The sequence below is a fragment of the Gastrolobium bilobum genome, unplaced genomic scaffold (genome assembly GCF_033153095.1).
Source record: "Gastrolobium bilobum isolate Gb01-03AN ecotype WA unplaced genomic scaffold, APGP_CSIRO_Gbil_v1 utg12072, whole genome shotgun sequence".
NCBI classification, from domain to species: Eukaryota; Viridiplantae; Streptophyta; class Magnoliopsida; order Fabales; family Fabaceae; genus Gastrolobium; species Gastrolobium bilobum.
In genome coordinates, this window is record NW_026899161.1 from 378,282 (window position 1) to 401,944 (window position 23,663).

At 35.4% G+C, this 23,663-nt stretch overlaps 1 protein-coding gene across 3 annotated transcripts; it reads right to left on the reverse strand.

Annotated features, from left to right (window-relative positions):
* Positions 1 to 194: 194 nt before the first annotated feature.
* LOC133287871 (uncharacterized) lies at positions 195 to 17,895 on the reverse strand. 3 transcript variants are annotated; one of them, XM_061485553.1, is made up of 22 exons: positions 17,091 to 17,895; positions 16,075 to 16,189; positions 14,694 to 14,794; positions 14,474 to 14,565; positions 13,730 to 13,865; positions 13,531 to 13,599; positions 13,225 to 13,326; positions 12,823 to 12,921; positions 11,970 to 12,080; positions 11,503 to 11,709; positions 11,073 to 11,180; positions 4,842 to 4,937; positions 4,693 to 4,749; positions 4,095 to 4,241; positions 3,932 to 3,991; positions 3,737 to 3,841; positions 3,349 to 3,510; positions 3,112 to 3,185; positions 1,856 to 1,979; positions 1,338 to 1,429; positions 1,001 to 1,121; positions 195 to 887 (listed from the first exon to the last, which is right to left on the reverse strand). In XM_061485553.1, exons 1-22 carry the CDS (start codon positions 17,751 to 17,753, stop codon positions 735 to 737), a joined length of 2,994 nt encoding a protein of 997 aa, XP_061341537.1. In that variant the 5' UTR covers positions 17,754 to 17,895; the 3' UTR covers positions 195 to 734. The 3 variants fall into 3 exon arrangements, 2 of the variants coding, with proteins under 2 accessions (XP_061341537.1, XP_061341538.1); XR_009748293.1 differs by lacking the exon at positions 195 to 887 and having other exon boundaries at positions 1,074 to 1,121; positions 1,856 to 1,971; XM_061485554.1 differs by lacking the exons at positions 195 to 887; positions 1,001 to 1,121; positions 1,338 to 1,429; positions 1,856 to 1,979 and adding an exon at positions 2,684 to 2,985.
* Positions 17,896 to 23,663: the final 5,768 nt, after the last annotated feature.

Below are 23,663 nucleotides of genomic sequence, written 5' to 3' on the forward strand. Positions count from 1 at the left end.
TCTTTTACCTCATCATTAATGAGTGAAAATAAGTAATTGTAATTAAAATAAACATGATCACTTTTTCACATGAGGATCTAAATCCGTTAAAACATAACGGAAGACAATTGATTCAGAGGTTTCAAACCCTAAAAATGGAAAATCTGATTGTAGAAATAAATTCAAATTTCAACTTTTTTGGTCAACATACTGTCAATGGAATAATTTAACAAGTAGAATTGTTAATCATTATTCACAAATATTTCAAGGGCTGAAGATCGCTGAACAATATAAAATTGGGCGACTCTAAAGAACCTCAGTTCTCAAAAGTTTACCATCTTATCCATCTGGATTGATGACCAAAAATATTACCAGGATTTGGATTTTCAGCTAGTATCGGCTTTCATGAAACCATCCAGGAGACTTGTTACGACATACTTTCCAGTAGGTCGAGATAACAGTTAGCAAAAATGAAATAATACACATGGGATAGTAATTTGTCCCCAAAGTAACGGCCAACATATAATTGTGCACTTTGGTTAGACCAGTAAACCTAATTGTCATGGGTCATGGCCAAAATTTTGTGATTCAACTGAGCAAGGTATCAAGATTCCTAATACCTCGCTATGTTTTCATTGTCTAGTTTCTTCTGGCTTTCCCAAACTAAACTAAAATTTCTAAATACTTTTATCTAGAAATACAGATAATCACCTATTATCAATCATTGTTAACTTCGTCTAGTGGAACTTTAGTGATCAGAAAGGGCATCGGCAGGGATCAATTTTCCAAGTCCTCTCAGCATACTCTTGAATGGTCCTGTCACTGCTAAATCTCCCAGAGCCGGCAACACTAAGGATACTCATCTTAGTCCACTTCTCTGGTTCAACAAATGCTTTATCGGCGGCAGCCTGTTATCATACTTAAGCATGGTTAAATTCTAACATAAAAAAAATGAAAAAAAACAAAAAAACAGAGTAGTAATATGGAAGGTTTGGAGACTCATCAAAAGAATACGAAGTACCTGTGCCTCAAGGTAGCTCCCAAAATCAGAGCCAAGAAGATAGAAATCATTACCAACTTCTACCGTGTCACATAAGGATTTAAAGTATTCTTTATAGCCAAAATATCCATCTCGAACCATCCTAATTATATTATCAGATTAAAGCAGCTAATCAGCAAAAGAAAAACTTTCGAATGGCTAAGAGTAATGTTTCCTTTTTTAGTATACTTAATTTTACTCATTGAACTGTAAGTTAATGGTTAATAATTGAATAACTAAACTGTGATTGGAAATTTTATCCAAAATTGTTAATAATCCACTTATTCTTTCTTTAAAGAGGGAAAATTTGTTTTCATACCTCAACACACGTGCAAATTGCAGAGGTACTTTTAAACCAGATCCTTTTTCACGCAGTTCTGCAACTTCTTGCACTTTTGCCCCAAAGAGAAACTGAAACAAGTGTAGATATTTTGAACTGAAACTGTTAAGTCAATATTTTTAACATGAATACAGGACAAGTTTCCAAGGAAGATCAAAGAAAGCCTCCGTTATTATAAGATATTACAATTATTCATAAAACTTGAGCTTGAAATTAAATTTCTTCTTGCATAGTTTCAGACAGGCAAGCATGAAGCCAAGGCTGAGTTCAGTCAAGCCAACTACATGATTCTATCCCTTCTAAGAAGCAGTAAACATAGGGATTTAAAAGCACCTCTAAGTTACAGATCAACACATCTCCCAAGCAGATTTACAAAAAGCAAGTCTTATAGGTAAAAAGAGCTTAAGAAATATGCCTATGTAACCTGATTCATAAATTTGAGAACCATTCTCAATTTTTATAAGGGCACTTAAAGCATCATATAAGTTATCACTTACCAAGTTATCCGACCCTACTTCTTCAATTATTTCTACCGTAGATCCATCTGTCGTAGCTAAAAGTAAACATCCATTCATCAAAAATTTCATGCTCCCAGTTCCTGATGCTTCGTGTCCTGCAGTGCTATAGGATAATTATAGCTGTCAATACGCAACAAACCTGCACTGCATTTCTCAAAACTATTTTTTAAAAAAAGGAGGGAAAAAATCTGCAATATGCAAAGCATTGAGCAAGAATAAGGTTTTTGTAAAGAACCAATTCAACCCAAAAGCTTAAGCTATTGGGTGAGGCTTCATTAATGGTTTTATATATCTCAACACGCCCCCTCACACGAGAGCCCACTGGACTTGAAGGGTGGACAATGCACAGGCCCACCTACCTGTGCGAAGAAAGAAATTCCACTAGAAAGAAAGTGGGGGGAGGTGAGGATCGAACCCGGAACACGAGGCTCTGATACCATGTAAAGAACCAATTCAACCCAAAAGCTTAAGCTATTGGGTGAGGCTGCATTAATGATTTTATATATCTCAACAGTTTTCAAGCATACGGCCCAATGTGTCATGTGAAGGCAATATAACAAAAATCTATAGGGCCGACCCAGTTCAAATACCCACTTCGTGAGTGTCTGGGGAAGGGAATACTCTAGACTAAAAATCACATATAACACAAAGACCTAGATTGGTTATAACTGAAATTCAAGTCTATCAAAAGACAATAATACTGTTTTCGTTAAGCTATTCAAGCAGTATCATAGTAGTTAATTGCGTCGTATTGGCGTTGCGGTGCCTCGCCGCAAGAAACCACGTCGCGCCGCACCGGAATGCAATAGCGGCCATTGCGATCGCATTTGCGGCCAAAAAAATTTAAGGGTTTTTTAGTCTATCCGCGTCTCTCTCTGTCACTTCTGCTATCTCTGCATTTAAAAAATGTTTCTTTTTGTCATTATTTCTGTCATATATCTATTCCGCTATTTCCGCAACCGCAATCCGCTATAACGCTATAGCGTTTTTTGGGGTTGGCCGCGACATGCCGCAATCCACATTTGATAACTTTGAGCAGTATATTATCCCCACTACTTAGTTGTACGTCATTCTACATCTCTCTTTTATTTGAAACTTTCTGCTCTTTCCTGATCATGATGAGCATGACAATATCAAGCATGACAAGAAGTGAGGCAGAAAACTGCTATGCTAATAGGTAACATCGATGACAACTAAAAGGGGCACTATAATAGATGAGAATTAAATTAACAAACCTTATATGTTGGGAAAGGTCAGCCCCTGGTATTACCAATTCAGCAACAGACACATTATAGTCAGGGATAAAAACCTACAAAGTAACAATGAGCCTGGATCAAAAAAGAATGCCAAAACAAATACAGTATACTTTTAACAGGTGCAACCTGTGTTGTACTATCTAGTGAGAAACGCAAATAGAAAATACAAGAGTGATAAAAAACACCACAAAAGAACAGTTGTAACTTGCAACATACCAATTTCAGAAGATCTCCGACATCAGTGTCATTATTAATTTTTTCTGCTACAGCATGACAAAGTTTGATAATCTTTTTTGCAATTTCATAACCAGGAGCAGCTTTCCCACCAATTATGCAAACGCGAGGTACAACTTTCCTCCTGTCATTCTTGTCCATATTCTGCAAGAAAGCATGTAGTAAAAGCAAAATATTAGTCGATGCCTCATCAGTATGTATGTAGGTGACTAAGTATGTGAACCATAACTGAGCTGAACATCAGATTAAGACAAAAGAACAGCTAACTGAGCATATGCATATATTTTTCTTTTAGAGGAAAAAATATTTTTCCACTTGAAATGCATTTATTTATAAATAAATTCTTTTAGTACCAAGGAACACATATTACCTTGAGACAGTCATATCTGTGGATAATTCCAAATATATTAAGCAACTGTCTCTTGTACTCATGTATACGCTTCACCTGAACATCAAACATTGCATCCAAACTGACCTGCAACTCAGAAAGACACGGGAAAAAGTAACTTCTCGGATAGTAATGAAGAAGAGAAGAAATGTTTAGGTAAAATTCTTTCACTTAAACCTTCACGTCACTCATTGCTTCGATGTACTCAGCAAGCCTCATTTTATTAACCTTTTTAACCTACAATATCAAAAGGACAGAAAGGTATATTAGAGAAGATTATATCTAGTTCCTCCGAATATAAAAAATTTCCAGAAACAATAAATAAACCTTGAAATATTACCATTTTCCATTCTTGATGGAAATCACTATTTTCAACATGATCTCTCAATCCTGTCAGAAGGTCAGCATCACGGATCCAAGCTTCAGTCCCTAGCCATTTTGATATAAGACCACATAAACTAGGATTGCTCACCACAATCCACCGACGCTGACAAATATCAATTCACTGGATTATTAGTTGATGCACATGTAATTGCACATTTTTATTCAGTGCTCAATAGAATAACTGTTGTAGTTGTCAAGTTCAACAAACAAAATTTACTCTGAAGAAAAATATGTACAATTAATTGCACCATAAGCATCTCTAAATTATATGGCCAACGGATCGCTATCCAAGATGTAGTTGATAGACACAAGTCTTCCACCAACAGTAATTACAGGGAGGGAACAAATTTCATACAGGGAAACTAGATGATATTTCTATTGACAGCCATTACACTGCTCACGGACCACATTCCATACATGGAAACATGATCTTCCAACAGACACGGTATGATTGAAGAAAAAGCCACTTAAATATTTTCATATAACTATATATACATAACAGAAGGTCAAACAACAGTTACATATATACGGTAGTAGTAACTGGAATTTCCTACCGGGGTTACACCATTTGTCTTGTATTGAAATTTTTCAGGCCATAGCTCATAGAAGTCCTGCAAAGTTGAACAAATTTAATTACTTTAAGATTTCACAATCAGCCAGGGTGATAAAGACAATGAAGTGATTTGGCATGATAAATTCATACCTTAAATGTTCTTGCTTTTAGTGTATCTAAATGTAATTTTGAAACACCATTAACAGTATGGGAGCAAACAATTGACAAGTTGGCCATTCGTATGCTCTGCAAATCCAATACACAATCAAAACTGTTTACGATGTAAATATACTATCGTGCAACCAACTCTCCTAAAAACTTAAGCTATTAAGTGAAGGCACATGAATGGTTTTTATATTTATGTTTCCGACACACTTCCTCACGCAAGAGCCTCTTAGGCTTGAAAGGTGAGCAATGCACAAACTCACCTATCTCATGCTAAGAAATTCCACAATATTTATTAGAAGAATGGGAGCAGCAAGGATCGAACTACAGATCACTTGGTCATAGAGATTCTGATGCCATGTCATGCAACCAGTTCTCCCAAAAGCTTAAGCTATTAGGTGGAGGCACATGAATAATTTTTATATTTATATTTCTAACATATACAATACATTAAAGACAGACTACCATAAATAAGATATTCAAGAATGCAAGCCCCACAATTCCAGATATCTTTGAATCTGCAAACAGTTACTAATAGTCTTGAATTACTATCCCACAATGCATAAGAATTCACAAACATGCATCTTATATTCAGCTTAAAAGTTAGCTAAAGCAATAGCTTCTAGGGAAAAGGACTGTTCTAAGTTGTATGATTATGAATTACAACAATCTCCCCCTTCCCCACCCCTTTAATTCACATATTCCTTACGGATGCCCTTCATTTGTACGCCATCTACATCGGGGAGACTTATGCACTGTCAGTGGTTTGAACTCAATGCCTAACTGGTCATTGAATTGAATCTAAAATTTATGTATCACATGCTAGATCAATATGAACAGAATTCAGGAGTTTATAAATATGAAATTTTTTAAAGGGTAGTTTGAATAAAGAATTAGCTGTGAAACTAGCCAATGCACCAAACTTAAAGAGAGACCAGAGGAGACGAACAGAGCACCTCAAGGAAGCTATATAGGTATGAAAGGCTAGTAACTGAAAATGCCTCAAGAAAGTGAACACAACCCAAGCTGAATGGATAGGACTTGAAAAAGGGTATTCTAATATATTATAGAATTGTAAATAATCTGTACAAAGGGTTCTCTATTTATAGAGAATACTTGACCTAATTTTGACCTAATGGGTTTGGCCCAATACAACAAATAAATGACTAAATAATAACTAAATAGTTATTATTTACAACACTCCCCCTCAAGCTGAGGAATAGATATTTATCATTCTCAGCTCGCTAGTAAGTTCTTGAAATTTGTCTGAAGGAAGCCCCTTTGTTAATAGATCAGCTAATTGACGCCCAGTGGGAATGTATGGAGTGGTAATCAACCCGCTATCAAGTTTCTCTTTGATGAAATGGCGGTCAACCTCAATATGTTTAGTCCGATCATGTTGAACTGGATTATGAGCTATACAAATAGCGGACTTATTATCACATAGCAGCTTCATAGGTCCCTCACATTTTATTTTGAGATTATCAAGTACAATTTTCAGCCACAGTAACTCACAAATGTCTTGAGCCATAGCTCGAAATTCAGCTTCTGCACTTGATCTAGCAACCACATCTTGTTTCTTACTTCTCCATGTCACCAAGTTACCGCAAAGAAACATGCAATAACCAGTGGTAGAACGACGGTCAGTCACGGATCCAGCATAATCAGCATCTGTGTAGACTTCTAAAGATAGATTGCCATCACGTCGGAATAACAATCCTTTACCAGGAGTACCTTTAAGATACTAAAGAATTCTCTCTACTGCATGCATGTGTTTTTCTTTTGGATCGTGCATAAACTGACTGACAACACTAACAGCATAAGCTAGGTCTGGTCTAGTATGGGCCAGATATATCAATTTCCCAACTAGCCGTTGATATTGTCCTTTATCAACTGGAGGACTCTTCTTCATAGCCCATCTTGTGATTCTGCTCAATAGGAGTATTAGAGGGTTTACACCCGAGCTTTCCTGCTTCTTTGAGAAGATCAAGAACATATTTCCTCTGGCTGATAAAAATTTCTTTGCTTGAATGAGCTACTTCTATCCCTAGGAAATATATCAGTTTCCCAAGGTTTTTGATTTCAAACTCAGAGGCAAGCCGTGTTTGCAGAATCTGTCTCTCCACAAAATCATCACTTGTGATAATAATATCATCAACATATACAAGGAGCACAGTAAGCTTCCCATTTTGGTAGTGCTTGAAGAAAAGAGTGTGATCTCCTTGACTCTGTCTGTATCCTAAGGTCATCATAACCTTAGTAAATCTTCCAAACCAAGCACGAGGTGACTGCTTCAATCCATACAAGACCTTTTTTAATCTACAAACTTTATTTTCCCCCTTCACAGAATCAAAACCAGGCGGGATTTCCATGTAGACTTCTTCTTCTAACTCACCATTGAGGAAAGCATTTTTCACATCAAATTGATTTATATCCCAATTGTAATGGGCAGCAAGGGATAACAAGATTCTCACTGTATTCATCTTTGCAATTGGAGCAAAGGTTTCTTCATAATCAATGCCATAGGTTTGAGTGTAACCTTTGGCCACTAATCGAGTCTTATATCTCTCAAGAGTGCCATCAGAATTATATTTCAGGGCATAAACCCATCTGCACCCTACTGCTTTCTTTCCGTTGGGTCTATCAATAACCTCTCATGTTTTATTTTTCTCCAAAGCATTCATCTCTCCTCTTGCATGGCTTGAGCCCAATTCCTATCTTTCAAGGCTTCATGTACTGATTTTGGGATTGCAATAGAATCTAGTGCTGAAACAAAGCTTTTGTGCTGCACAGAAAGATTAGCAGAGGAAACAAAGTGGGAGATAGGGTATTGAGTACAAGAAGGACAGGAGGAACAAGTTTTCTTGTGACAAGATCTTTTTCCTTTTCTAAGAGCAATAGGTAAGTCATCAGAAGTAGAAGCAATGGGTAAGTCATTAGAGATATCAGAAGAAATAGACAAATCATGAGAGGAAATAATATTAGAATCAAAAACAAGAGATTCAGGAGACTCAGAAGAAATAGGAGATTCAGGACTTACCAGTGGTTCAGACAATTGAGGTTGCTGGTGAGACAGTATGGGTTGTTTCCTCCTCTGATATACCAATTCAGGTGTCAAAATTTTCCGTATCTCAGGTGTATTTGAAGGTTCTGACACACCAGGAGCAGACACACTAGGAAGAGAGAAGATTGATCCAGACTCAAAGAAGGAAGGGGACGAGTCTTCTGAAGAACTGTTCTCCTCCTGACGATGAGGACCCAGGAAATAAGATTCAGATTCTTGAAAGGTGACATCCATAGAAACAAAAAATTTCCGACTTGGTGGATGATAACACTTGTACCCTTTTTTATAAGGGGTATAACCAAGGAAGACACACTTAAGAGCCCTAAGATCCAACTTACTCCGATGTTGTTTATGAACATGGACAAAAGCAACACATCCAAACACTCTTGGTGGAAGGCTCTGCAATATGGGAACAGAAGGAAAGAAGGAAGTCATGGAATGAATAGGACTGATATTGTTAAGAACCCGTGAAGGTAAACGGTTGATCAAAAAAGTTTAGCTAACACTGCTTCTCCCCAATAAGAACTAGGAACAGATGTCTGGAAAAATAGTGCTCTAGCAACTCCAAGAAGATGACGATTTTTCCTTTCAGCAACCCCGTTTTGTTGAGGGGTATCAACACATGTGAGCTCATGAATCATACCTCTGTCTGAAATGAATTGTGACAGGCGTTGATTGACGTACTCAGTACCATTATCAGATCTGAGTCTTTTAATACCCTTACCAAACTGAGTCTCAACCATGTGATGAAACCGAATAAATATCTCTGGTACTTCAGACTTGTCTTTCATCAAGTATATCCATGTTATCCGAGTACAATCGTCAATAAAAGAAACAAACCACCTTGCACCTGAAACACTGTGCACTTTAGAAGGGCCCCAAACATCAGAATGGATAAGAGAAAAAGGTTCCCTGCTTTTAATAGTGCTAGAAGGAAATGACACTCGATGGTGTTTTGCAAATTCACAAACATCACAATGAAAGGTCTCAACCGACTTATTGAGAAACAGAGATGGGAACATAGACTTCAAAAGACTAAATGGTGGATGCCCCAGACGCTTGTGATGGAGCCAAATCATAGACTCTGCAGTAGAAGGATGACGTGTCATTAATAACTGATTTTTGCTAGCATGGTCTGGAAGGAGATGATACAACCCATCCTGTTCATTAGCAACTCCAATTGTCTTCTTCGTGGTAAGATCCTGAATAACACAATGAGAAGGAAAAAATGTGATAGAACAATTCAAATCAGTTGTAAGTTTTTGAGTGGAGATAAGATTAGTAGAAAGCTGATGAACATAAAGAACATTTTTAAGAAACAAGGAAGGTTGAATTTGAATGTTACCAGAACCAATAACTGATTTATGGGATCCATCAGCTACGGATATAGTATGACTACCAACGGTAGGATGATAAGAACAAAACAACTCAGTACGACAAGCCATATGATCAGTTGCACCAGAACCCAAAATCCATGAGGTTTTAAAATCAGTGCAAGAAGGAAGAAGAGATATAGAACGTGTGCTCTTACCAGATAAGATCGAAGAACTATCATGCTCGGCCATTCTTTAACAAAAAAAGTTAACAACCAGCGATAAAATCAACCAAACAGAATATCAAATGACCTCTGATCAGAAAAATAATCACAGATCCAGACAGAAGACAAGAAGACGAGAAGAATGGTGGTGGTCCGGTCCAAAAACACAACCGCACGCGCCTCCACACGCTGGAGAAAGGAGCTGCGCGTGGACTTCACTCGCCGGGAAAGGGACGGTGCGTGAGAGCGCGTGGAGGGGCTTCTTCGGCTGAGATTTTTCTGGTGTTGTCATCCGGTGAGCGCGCACCTGTCTGTGGGTGGTCGCGGTTGAAAAGTCGCCGGAAAGTGGTCCAAACGGTGAAGACAGATCTGATTGGAGGCGGTCGGAGGTGTTTGGGTCGTTTGTGGCGGAGGAACAGCGCGTGGAATGATAGAACGGAGGAAAAATAAGGTTAACAATGGTCCCCTTGGTCCAAAAGGTCCCCGGAAAAATTTTCCGGTGGCGGCTGATGGCGGCAAGAGGCAAAGAAATTGGGGTTTTGTTAAAAAAAGAAGATAATATGTGCGGAAGCAAAGCCCTCAAATCGAGAGCTTTGATACCAACTTGAAAAAGGGTATTCTAATATATTATAGAATTGTAAATAATCTATACAAAGGGTTCTCTATTTATAGAGAATACTTGACCTAATTTTGACCTAATGGGCTTGGCCCAATACAACAAATAAATGACTAAATAATAACTAAATAATTATTATTTACAACAATAGGGGAAGTAACAATCTACTCCAAGTTAGACTTGAGAGTGTTAGAGAATAATATAAACCATTAAAAAGGCTCTCATCCAATAGCTTAAGGTTTTGGGTTGAAATGGTTCTTTACATGGTATCAGAGCTTCAGTGACCATAAGGTCACGAGTTCGATCCTCACTCCCACTCACTTGTAGAATTAAATCAGCATAAGGTAAAACCAAAAAAAATTGGGCCTATGCAATATCCACGTTTCAAGCCCAAAGGGCTCTTGCATGAGGAGGTGTGTTAGAGAATAATATAAACCATTAAAAAGGCTCTCACCCAATACCTTAAGGTTTTGGGTTGAATTGGTTCTTTACAGAGAGTTAGTAGCTCATTAACTTGTGAACATGACCATAGTAGTGAGCTTAAAGGGAGAAGGGAAACCAACAGTCAGGGTAGCAAGAGACCATGAAGGTTTGAAAGGATCCGTTAAATGAGAGGGGAGAAAGGTATTTATAGTGTCTATTGATGGGTGCATTTAGTGTGAGGGTATTTATGATGTCTAAGTTGATGGGTGCATTTAATGCATGGCAAAAGTGGGAAATGACAGAAAGAATTCAGTGAATTGGCATGTGTTATGATGTGAATTGCTGTCCAATTCCTATAGCTCAAACTTTCAGGGCATATTTTTTCCTTCTAATATCAGAGCCTCTCATTCAGTAAGTCTTTGTTTCAAGACCTATACACAATACTAGACATTAACTGATTGTCAAATAACATAATTTACAATATTCATAATAATAAAATTTTCAACCACGAGCAAAAAGACAATACAGCCGACTAAACGTTACAAGATTAAGCATTGACATATTGTTCTAGAATACCTTCACGGCACCTTCTTCAACAATTGACATCCGGGACAGTCGATTGTAATCTAAACCAATCCTTTTCTTCAACTCCTCCATAAAATTAGTATTTATGTCGAATAAAATCTGAAAAAGGGTATTTAAATTACTTGGTAAATAATTGCACTATAATAAAAAAAATTAAGAAAAGGAATTACTTTTATGAGAACAAAGGACAAAAAAAAATTAGATTCGTCAACATTTTCACTCTGGATTACTGAAGATTGTGGTTTAGCATGGTGCCTAGAAAAATAAGTGCACAACACAGTCAAATGCTCTCATGCTTTAGTCAAAAATATAGGTAAAAAAGGATTAAACATTTTTTTTTCTGCCATTCAATTGACTAAAGTGAAATACATAAGGTAAAATGCTACATAAATACAGAAAGCAAATGTCTTAGTGAACATACCTGCAAATGGCGAGGGAGAAGGCTGCCAAGCAGATCAACAGGGATTTTCTCGAGTCCTTCAGCTACCACTGTGTGAGTTGTAAAAGAGAAAATTTTGCATACAATGTCCCATGCTTTATTCCAGCCCAAATGTTCTTCATCAACTAATATTCGCATAATCTCAGCAATTGAAAGAGATGGATGGGTATCATTTAGATGGAGAGCAACCTAATTAGAGGAAAGGCATAATCTCAGCTAATGCGTACTATAAATTCTAGCTCATGTTCTCTCTCACCAATATATACTGAATAAACAGATAAGAATCACTACTAGGAAAAAAACAGTCACATGGAGAAATCCAGAATCTTACCAAATCACAGAGAAAAATTTAAAAAACTAATAAAAATTACATATCATTGATTTTTATATAGTCATCACCACACCAACTAACAAGCAAATGTGCAAGTACAAAATATTTGACAATGAACCTTCTCTGGCAATTCCTCAAAATTATTATGTGCTTCTTTGAACCTTCGGATGATGTCTTGTAAAGATGCTGAGACAAAGAAATATTGTTGTTTCAGTCTCATCTCCTTCCCCTGAAAAACACACACAAGGTAGTAAATGAGAAGAGGGATTGAATACTCTTCACTCTTCAGAATGGGGAAAAATGACTATACTGCAAACAGTTATCCTATCCATAAAAGATTCAAGTGACTATATCAACTTCCTAAGGTAATATTCCTACCAATGGATATGACAATGGGGGCAGTCAATATTGGGTGGAGACAACTAAAACAAACTAAAATAGAACTTGTGGAAGCTTAAAATTAAAAGCTTGAGAAACATATCATAGTAATGCACAATAGCACACATTAAATAGGGAACAACACTTTGAGAACAAAAGAAGCAGAGGAAAACAAACAGCCCTTTGTTGGTTTAACAATTAATACCACGTGTCTTCACCATGCCTTTGCTTGTATATTTTGCAGATAATCAATTCAATAAAAAACAACGTTGAGCAAAAAAATACAGATAAGATCATTTAAAACAACTGCATAAGACATTGGAATGTCAATGAAAAACTAAGCTTCTATAAAGATTCTACACAAATTATCTAATACAATGAGGAAACAATAAAACTATATTAAGCAATTTTAAATGAAAGTAATATGGGAGTCTCTGGTCCTTACAACCATAAACCAATGCCAAAAATATGACAACACTAGCTTTCATTATCAAGCGTCAAGACAAAGCTAAGAAGACAAACATTACAAGTTCTAAGCAGATAATGGCAACAACTAAATCAATATTATTCTTATTTTTAAAAAAAATGCTTACCTGATGCGAACGGTCATCGGGGTACAAAACATTACTTATAGTTTCAGCCCTTTGTCTGTTGATAACAGAATTAATGTAGTCTCCGGTGTTATAGGCCTCCTACAAATAATAATACGAAGAAAAGGGAATTCACCCTAAGCCCATATAAACCAAAAGATATGACAAATTAAACTCAAAATAACAGACTAAAGCAGATCACCTTTCATCTGATTCTAAGTTAAGTTCATTCTGAGAAAAGGTATGACTATACAGGGTTATTGACCTAAATGGAATAATTTAAAGTAAAAGCTCAAGATTATACTTAGTTATTTTTCATTTACTCACACCTATATTATGATTACATCATGCCAATTATCCAGTCTCAAATTTGGAGCAGGCATTTATTCTTAAAAGAAGATTTACCAAATCAAATTGATTACTAGGTTTAGCAGCCCATAGCCGAAGGTTGATTGTATTTCTTGTCCCATAACCAGGTATTGGGTTGTCATAAGCCACAGCTTCTACCTGCATTTAGAGAAACGTATAACCAAATACCAAGTTGAGTTAGTGTCCACCTTTTAAGGAGAGGCAAGTTCCTCATCCAAATTATGAATGTTCCACAAGTCTAAAATTGCAACACGGGTAGCAGTAGGCATAAACATAATATTATTTGAAAAAATGTTCTAGAGAAAGTATCATTTCAAACCAGATTATAAATACTACCCTTACCGTCTCTCCAGGGATCCAAACTTTATGTTTTTCTCCATTCATATCTACCTCTTCAACAGTACCATAAAACTAATCCATCCAGTATAACATAGAGATGCAGTTAGTTTGTAATTTTCAGGTGATAAAGTGAAGGAAAGGCAATATCAACAGAAAACCATAAAATGAAACAAAAGCCATAACAGAAGGAAGCATGGCAAACCTTCACTTCATATGTTACATGAATCCGCTCTATCTCCCAAGGATTTCCAAAGTTCAGCCAATAATCAGGTTGCTCATGTTGAAAGCCATCCACTATGATCTGACGAAACAACCCATATTCATAACGCAGCCCGTAACTGTAAAATGAAGATCAATTCCACAAAACTCAGCTGACAGTACCCAATCTTTAGATAAGAGGCATATTTGTTTTCCATACAACAAAGAGCAAAAGTAAGTATACTTCTGTTTGCCTGCACAGTTCCAGAATCATCCCTTAGGTGATACTTAAAATAAGCATGAGAATAAACAAACATAAAAAAAATCAACTCCTCAATAGGGTATAATCCTCTATGATTAAGGTTTCAAAGGCATAATTATTATAGAAGCTGGTGAAACGTATTGCCCACAATAAATAGCAGAATTCCCCAATTCATGCAGTTTTAGGATAAAGACAATCTCAGACTATGAACTATGATTTGGAAACTAAGCTATCAAGACGCATTGTTATTGAATAAATAACACATTATATAAATATTGATGAGACTCAGAAAATCTTTGGGGGGCCCATAACAACTAAATGTGGCCAAAGAACTAAAAGCATTGGATCCCCAAACCTATAAGGCCAATTTCAAATTCAAAGCCAATATCTGTTTAAAATCTAAAAAACTGAAAACTGTGATAAAAATATTAAATGTTTCAAACATGTTGAACAAATTTCAGAAAATATCTCAAGGTAACACCATACCCCCATGCAGGATAGTCCAAAGTTGCTAAAGAATCCATTTGGCACGCTGAAAGACGAGCAAGACCACCATTCCCTAGGGCCGCATCCCCTTCCTTGTCAAGGATATAGCATATATGTACATTAAGGGATATGCATAACCACCTTAAATGCTCACTGAGATAATAGTACTACAACAGTAGACTGGAGAATACAAAATAATTAGATTAAACGTTGATAACACCTGCTCAGCCAAAACTTCGTACTCAAATCCAAGTTGGCTTAGTGCCTCTGCATATTGATCCTGGATGCCAAGATTGATGACACTATTTGACAAGGAACGACCTGATATCCAAAAAACAGGTGTTCTTAAGCATTGGATACACGAACAGCATCAGCTGTATACTTTCACAAGCATAACCGTTCATTAACCGTTCACCAGATGAAAGAAACAGTTCAGTATCAAATTATTCAATTGTTTGACTTTGTCATGACATAAATCTTAAAAGAAATTTTGGATGCTTTAGTTTCCTTCATATTTAAAGCACCAGGGTCTTAAAATGTATAGATACTGTTATTAGACCACAACATTATATACAGGAATATATAATTATATAATATTATTTTAAGTACAGCATAATTGGAAAAATCCAAATGTCATATAATATACTATATTAGAAAATTCTAACATACACCATCACATGAAAGTCAATTAAGTAGATAAACATTACTTTGCTGAAATTTAATTTTAAGATTAGGTGTGACAAAGATCAAGATTTCCATTTCTTGTTTAAACATACTTTCATACTATATTAAAGAACCATTTGACCTAAAAATATTTATACGTTAAGCAAGGTCCAACTCATAGCACCGTGATCAAAACTATAAAATTAAAAATCTGATGTGACTTTGCACACACATCAAAAGTTTTAAACTGATATCGATTCATGTATTTTCTTTTCTTTCAAAAGAGAAAACACTTGAATATCTGTAATATTCTTTCTTCTTTTTTCGGTCTTTGACTAGGGTATCCCCACTGGTATTGGTGTGAGACTAACCCAGCGGGCAATGTCACAAATAGGAGCCCCTTCCAACAATTTCCTCTTTCAAGGTTTGAACTTTGGTCCACCTTCTCAACCCTCGAAGTGTGGCTTGCTTACCACTGCACCAAACCCTTATTGGTGAATATCTGTTCTATTCTATTAGTTCATTTCTTTACGTAGAATTTATTAATTGATTAACAGGAAAAGAAAGACTTGAAAAGGGAGAATATATTTCTGAGCTGCTTGAGGAAATCATCAGCATGATTGAGTAAACATAACATGATTTTCCATTTCTATTTTCAGGAAAATCAATCAGAAAATATACAAATCAAATCCTAATTATCAACGGCAAATATGCAGCCCCTAAATAGGAGAGATATTATCCCTACATAGGAGATACTTTCCAACAGAAAGTTTAAAAATATTCTTATTATAGGTTGGTCATGAAACTCATACTTGCAACTTGCAAGCACTTATAAAAAATGTAAACTAACTTGGAGAAAGAAATAAATTGAAATAAAGGCTAACTAAGGAGAATTATTAAAACATGTCAATCACATTTTAGGGCATCATTTTAAGTACCCATAAGAAACTCAAGTGAGAGGAAGTAGAGGCGCTTAGGTTTTGTCCTTTTGAAGTAAACGTGAGTATCATGCCAGCGTTCAATCAACCGATCTCTTACGCTATGTGACAAAGCCTACAAATGCCATTACACAAAATTAATTTTCTGATGAAAACCATTTAAAAATATGACCAACAGTAGGCCAAAATACTTGAATATATTATCTGATGCCCTTTATAATTACAAGGCTGCAATCTCAGGATATCAAACAGATCAATGAAATAAGCTTTAAATTCCCATATCGGAAGACTGAATTCCATTTACAACAAAGTTCACTGTAAAAAATGCAAGCATAGATCACAATATGCCATATATTCCTTCAACTGCTCATTCTCTATATAGAACACCAGTAAGAATTTCAATAATGACGCATCTACCATCAAAATTACCTTGCAACCTACTCATCCTCTCTACATTCTGTACCATCAAAATTACCTTGCAACCTACTCATCCTCTCTACATTCTGTAATTGAACTATTGAAGAAAGGCTTGAATTTAGTTGGTCAGTAGCTCTTGTAGTTTTCCATTAGGATTGCCAAGGAAGAGTATAATGAAATTACAAACATCAATAATTTCCTGCCAATAACTTGAACTCAAACAAAAAATCTGAAGGTGTGCGGTTCACTTTCCACATATCAATCAATTATCGACATATCATTAATAAACGGTTAACTAATATAGTTAATTGATGATTGGTTGCCATAGTTAATGATGCGTCAATAATTTATTGGCTTATTCCGGGTTTATGAAAAAAATTCTCCTAAAAAGGCGTGTTCTAAGATCGTGGAGTACCTTTCGTAATTCTTACATTCCTAATGATATTGAATTTACTGCGCCCATTAACAATTAAACACCCATTTTCCCTTTCCGTTTTCAAACACCCCCTATCTACATCTGCACCGCATAAATGGCAAAATGTACTACTGCAAAACACAACATACCAAACCAAAAGCAGTGAAGTTTAAATGCACGTTACCTGATACGCTTCGAAATCGTCAAAACTAAACCGTGATCTCGCAACCGTGTACTCAACATGATGAAGAATATCCTTTTGAAGACTGAAAGGGTCGATTTTCAGAAACCCGTCCATTAAGCTAAACATTCTCTCTGCTTTTGCCCTATGCTCCCCAAACCCCTCCATCAATCCAGGCCTCCTCACTACAATCCCTCGGTTCGCCGTAGACCTCGCCACCGAAACCTTCCCATCGTCGCCGCCGCTAATCGCCTCCGCCAACGCTCGTTTGATCCTCTCCAAGTTCTCTGAGTCCTCGATTTTGTTTCCATGAGAATCCGTCACAAAGAACTTCTTGACGAAGAAGTCGCCCTCGAATTCGACGGTGGCCCTGTCGATGCTGAGGCCGAGGACCTTGAAAACCCTGGTTATGACCTGAAGGAGGCCGATACGGTTGCGAGCTCGGATCACGAATGCAGTGGAGTCGCCGGAGTCGGAGTTATCGACGGCGATAGTTGACGTGGAGGGAGTTGATTCGTTTGTAGAAGCTCGCAAACGGTTATTCCGGCGAGCGGTGCCACACGGGATCGAAAGCGAGGAGAACTGTGCCGGAGACGGAAATGGACGGAAGGAATTCAGTGGATTTGAAAATGAATGAGTGAGGAGAGGAAACGAAATTGTTTGCATTTTCCCGGGAATTCAAAATTTTCCCGGAAAATTTTATGAAGTAAAAGAGAATGGTTTAGTTTAGCCTAGTCATTTGTGATAAAAGTAGTAGCGGGAAGTGTGCCATTCCAACTAGAACATCGTTCTCTTTCTACTTTTGAAAAGGAGTTCACCTTTTTTTTTTCCGTGAAAGTAAGCAAGAAGCTCATGAATTCACGTGATAGAATATTTTCTTTTGACGATAAGTTATTTTATAATAATTAACTTTGAGATTTAAAAAAAAAAATACGAAAGATTAAATTCTGTGTCTGGGAGGCATAGTTTGATGTTTTGTACATGAATTGATTTTTTTGAAAAATGATCATTGGTGTGAGGGATGTTACGATATTTCATGGTTATGTGTTGATTTTTATGTTGAAGTTAGGAGGCGTTTGGTTTAAGGATTTGGTTGAGAGTGACAGGGAAATGATTCATGGGCATCTAAGCTAACCATGTTTGGTTGAAGGAATTGTCAAACTTCTCTACCTAAATCAGTTTCCTATCAAACCATATTGCATATGTATCTCCCTCCATTTAGCCGGCGAAAGAAACCCAATGGCAGGATGGTATTATGAAAAGCTGCCTAAATTGGTCATATTGCATTTTATACAAAAGACGAACGAACCTTCACTTTATTTGCTTTTGCATATGTAAGTTGTCAATTGAAAAAACAGGTTACAATAGGGTAGGATGACTGATTGAAATGATTTTGAAAAGTAAAGTTATTTTCGTAAAAGCATATTTTTTCTCATTTATATTTAATCAAAAGTCAAACATAGACTTTGCAAAGTTATCTAATTTTCTCTGTAAAATTGTTTTCAACCAAACAACTATTTTTACATTTTTTTATCAAACTCACTTCTTAACTATTTTCCTACTAATCACATTTTCTTATGATTCATAAAATTTCTTTTCAACCAAACGTCCCGACGACAGGATACTTTGGTTTTTCGGGTAGTGCCCAAACCAACTCTGCCTTCCAGTGCATCAAGGAAGGTGTTAACTAACGTCAGTGTTGACCCCTTGTTTTCGGTGGAAACAGACTAAATTTACGGCGGGCAAAAATAAAAATTTGCATGAGTTTAATGTACTATTTTTTAAAAAAAAAAATTTGAAACCAAAACTTAATGGAAAAATCTTGAGTTATGCCTTAGTTTGGACTGTGGAGTAATGTTTTAAAAACTAAACCAAAAAAACTTTTAGGTCTTGATTCAGTTAATTCAATTAGTTGAATTTGAAATTAAACTGATGTTAAAAAATTGAATAGACAATTCTCCATCTAAGTCTGCTAATCTGTTTTAATTTTTAAAACATTGCCTCAGTTTTCCCTAGAACTCCTAGGTTATTTATGCTCCTGGGGCATTTATCCTCTAAATAAAAGTTAACAGGCCTTTTTAAAAAAAAAAAAAAAAACTCAAATAAGCATGCCTTAATAAATGGACTTGAAATCTTAAAAAAGTTAATCGTGACAACTTTATCTATCAATATGACAATTGATACAATATTTTAAGGCTTTTCAAGTTATTTGGCTGTCATTATAAAGAATTTACTTCCATTAAGAAAAAATATATTTAACCATGAGGTATTTTTTAGTTAAGTTTAAAATAGCAATAGAGCGAGAGAGATTAGAGAGGACAATCACCCCCCACCCCCTCAAATTTATATATTGGTGGAGCCAGAAAAGGGTTGGGAGGGTGAAAATTCCTCTTCAAATTTATATTGCTTTAATTGTGAGTTATTATTTATGTTATTTTTTGTCGTGAATCGTTTTCCTTTTAACTTCATAGAAGTCTTCAATTGTGAGCATTATCTAGATTCTTTTATGGCTTTTAGAAGGGAATATAGATAAGTTATTTACGTTCGCTCTCAAAATAATGTTGTTTTGGATTGAAAAATTAAAAAATTAAATAAAAAGACAATTCTAACCCTGAGATAAATTATAATTATAAAAATACCTTGATTTTCGCCTCAAAACGACGTTATTTTGGGCTCAATGTAGATAACATTGACTATAAAAAAGTGAACCCTTCTTTTATATATATATAAATAATTACAACTAAAGAGATTTAAGTATCATAAACAAAAGTTCTGCTAGCTTATAAAATATATCAGAGGTGAGAGTTTTTCTAGCATATAAAATATTGAATCAAAAGTTATCTAGTGAATCTCACCTTATGTGTGAGATGATTTTATTCGTCATAAAAAAAAATTAAAATATTACACTTTTAATAATTAATTATGAATAGGTTGCAGTTTGGAAACTATGTGCAAATTAATGAAGTCATTCATGCCCAAAATGGACGAGAAAATTCAAGCGTGAATTAAAGGAAATTCACGCCCAAAGTAGGCGTGACAATTCACGTCCAATCCAGGCGTGAATTGCTTGGCCTATAAAAACCTCAAAAATTTCACTTTTCCATCTCACACTTTCTCTCTAACTTCTCTCTAAAGTTGGTCTGTCTTCTCTCTAGATTATTTGTGGAGCATTTTGTGCGGCGAAGCCCTGTCGAACAAGTAAGTCTTCATATTTATTTTATTAATTTTTTAAATATAATATTATAGTGATATAGAAATATGTTATTATAGTGATCTAGAAATATGTTAAAGTAGTGTCTTAAACCCTAGAAATATAATAGTGACTTAGGAATATAATAGTGACTGTGGAATACAATAGTGACTGTGGAATATATTAGTGAACTAAGAATATTGTACAGATTTAATTAAATAGTTTTTGTAGGTAATGTAATTTAATATTTTTGTTAACACGTGTAAATTAATATTTTTTTGTAACACATGTAATTAGTTCATTTTTGTAACACATGTAATTAATGTAATTACTTTTGAATATATTAATGAAATCAATTAATTTATTATTGTGTATAGTACACTATTATGGTTGACTCGTCATCGTCGGAGTCACCTCAGTCTACATCCGATACTGAGGCTCAAGGCGAGCCTTCAGATCCCAGGACTCACGTGCTTCCAGGACCATACAGGTGGGACGTACTTAGTAGCCTAATTTGATATTGTCGTGCATGAACGAATCATTCTCGGGAAAATTGATAGCTCAAATTGGCAACATCATCCATAATTTTATAGTTGAGGTACAAAATTTGATTGTCATTCATTCGTTCAAAAGGAAATACAAACGGTTTCTTTCTATCTTAAGATGAATTCTAATATATTTGATAAACCAAGAAACGGTGCTACCGGGTGCGCGTCTAGTCACGGCTCTGATTGATGCACATTTTGCACACTAAACACATCATACTTAGATACGGGTTTTGTTGGAATTTATATATATATATATAAATCGTATAGACAATCTATTGGTTATGAATAAGAAGTTTGGTAGTGAAAAGGTGTGCCTTTTCGTCGACAAACAGATGTATCTTTTCATCCTAACCGACATGTTATTTCATCCTAACGGACATGTTGTTTCATCCTAACAGACATGTTGTTTCATCCTAACGGACATGTTGTTTCATCCTTGAATGGGTGTCTTTTCGTGTTGAACGAATGTGTCTTTTCGTGTCCAACGGATGTGTTGTTTCGTCGTCGAATAGGTGCCTTTTGGAACGTGACTTTACGTTGTCTATAAATAGACACTGACACCTTCAGAAAATGGATCCAATTTTTCTGCACTGAAACTCTGCCGGAATTTTTCTCCTTCCGGTTTTGCATGTTTCTTTTCATACTCCGGTGTAGTTTCCTCTGGTATTTTGTTATGTTCGTTTGGGCTGTTGATTGGTAGTGCCACCATTCTTCAGACGAAATCCGTTCTATCCTGGGAGACAAGTGTCCATCAACCTTTGGCATCAGTGAGGGGGCAAATTGTCTTAAGGAGACACGTTCTGTGGGCTCGGATTTAATTCCTCTACTGCATACATTAATCTGTTCTGATTCTTTATACTGACTACAAGTAAGTCTGTTTTTTATATTTTTTATAATTGCACAGTGATAATTCTGATCATCTACCTCCTCTGTCTTATACATGGGTTCAAATCTCTTAGTGATATAATATCACCCACTGTCTTCTATAACAATCTTAAGACAATTTGGTGTTTTGAACCTGTGATCGGTATATTTTTTATTTGCTTTAATATACTATTTTCATTTATTGAGTAATTCATATGTGATTAATCTGTGTGATTAATTTCGGATTCTGTTTGTGTAACAGAAATTGAATTTATAATCTGTGTTAAGTGTTTGATTTGGAACATTTAAATGGTGGAATATTTATTTTAATATTTTATAAATATTAATATATATTTTTTGTTTTTATCAGTATCGATTTTTCCTTGAATATTCATCTGTGTTTGAATACTGGAAGTGATGCGTTTAATCTGCATCTAATTACGAAAGTTGCCGTGGTTTTTGATTTTGGTATTTTGATTGTTTCCATTTTTTTTATCTGTGTATGGGTTTCAAAACTGTCACAGAAACCAAATCCGCACTGTTACAATATTGCACTCAGATTTGATTTTTTTTTTTATATATAATATCTTTTCTCGATGTTCGTGCATCCATATTGATTTTAAATACATACCAAAATTGGCATCTTGATTTGTGTGATCTTGATCGGTATCTTGATTTGTGTTGAACCGATTTACACATTGGTTTTCTTTTCATATTTTGTTTTTGCAATTTGGTATACACGTTGATTTGATAATATATATATTCAAAACAATCATATTGTGCAATTTGCAATTTGTTCTACTCAAAGTCATGCGCTGAATTTGCAATTTGCTGTCTTCTAATATACATGTTAAAAAAAAAAAAAAATGTTCCAATATCATGAATCCATTGTTGGTCTCCGTCCATTGTCTTTTATATATATTATATATATATATAATTAACGCCACTGGTCATATAAATATATTATATGCTGTATGATGATATTTGACATTTATGCACTGTACTATTATTCAAGTTGTGTTCGCATCAATATGAGTGCTTTGCAATATGGGTACTTGTTTACATTCATGAAAATTGAATGTTTTTCTTTTGCATCTGAGAATGAGTATGAGAACGAATCTCATCCAATGTTATGTATATGTTCTCAATGTATGCTTTAAAGATTCAAGTTTGAAACGTTGCGTTTGTCAATATCTTAAAACTTAGAAACCATCGGCACTTTGTCTAGAAAGATAACCAACGAAACTTTTCACAATGCATGTAAAGAGCCTTGTGAAACTCCCTGTTGGATGATGCATGATGAGTTTATGTATGGCTTACCTTAGATATTTGAGTGGGCTTTATTTCAATGGATGACAGTCTAGAGTTTGAAATTGCAAGTATATGAAAGTGTTGGTTATCACATAATGCTTGCCATGGTTTGGCAGTTGTGTCGTTTGGTTTTATTTTTATTTTTTTATTGTTACTATTTATTTTGTAGGGATGCACTATTGTGGTGTAAAGATGGAAACCAAAACATTTGGTTTTGAATTTAAAAAATTTAAATAGGACTACTGTTTATAACTCCCGTCATGTGGTTTGGTTGCCACCGTTTTGACAATGTTTATTGGAATTAGAATGAAAAAAGACAAGTATGATAAATGAGAAATATTTACGACATGAATATTTTGTTATATTAATTAGTATATGGGAAATGTCATGCATTTATTGGCATTCAATTGTATATGGTACACTTAATGAATTTGATGGTATATGATGATGTTTGATATCCATTAAATCGTGATTTATAAATGGGAAAGTTTTGACTTTATGATTTAGGCAAGTGGTAATTCTTGCTTAAAAAAAAAAAATGCACTATGTGCTTTGATGGATATAAAAGTTTTATATCTGGTGAAATATTTGATACTATGTGAACTAAAAAGAGCTATCTTAGTGATGGCATGATCAAAGTCACTGTGATGACTTTGAATATTG

What these genes read in the sequence shown, in the direction of transcription:
- LOC133287871 (XM_061485553.1), bottom strand. Translation starts at nt 17,753, where the DNA reads ATGCAAACAATTTCGTTTCCTCTCCTCACTCATTCATTTTCAAATCCA. An exon ending in GACCTTTCCCAACATATAAG is followed by an intron (nt 1,980 to 3,111) that starts GTTTGTTAATTT and finishes ATTATCCTATAG; the next exon opens with CACTGCAGGACACGAAGCAT. An exon ending in AAGTAGGGTCGGATAACTTG is followed by an intron (nt 1,430 to 1,855) that starts GTAAGTGATAAC and finishes CACTTGTTTCAG; the next exon opens with TTTCTCTTTGGGGCAAAAGT.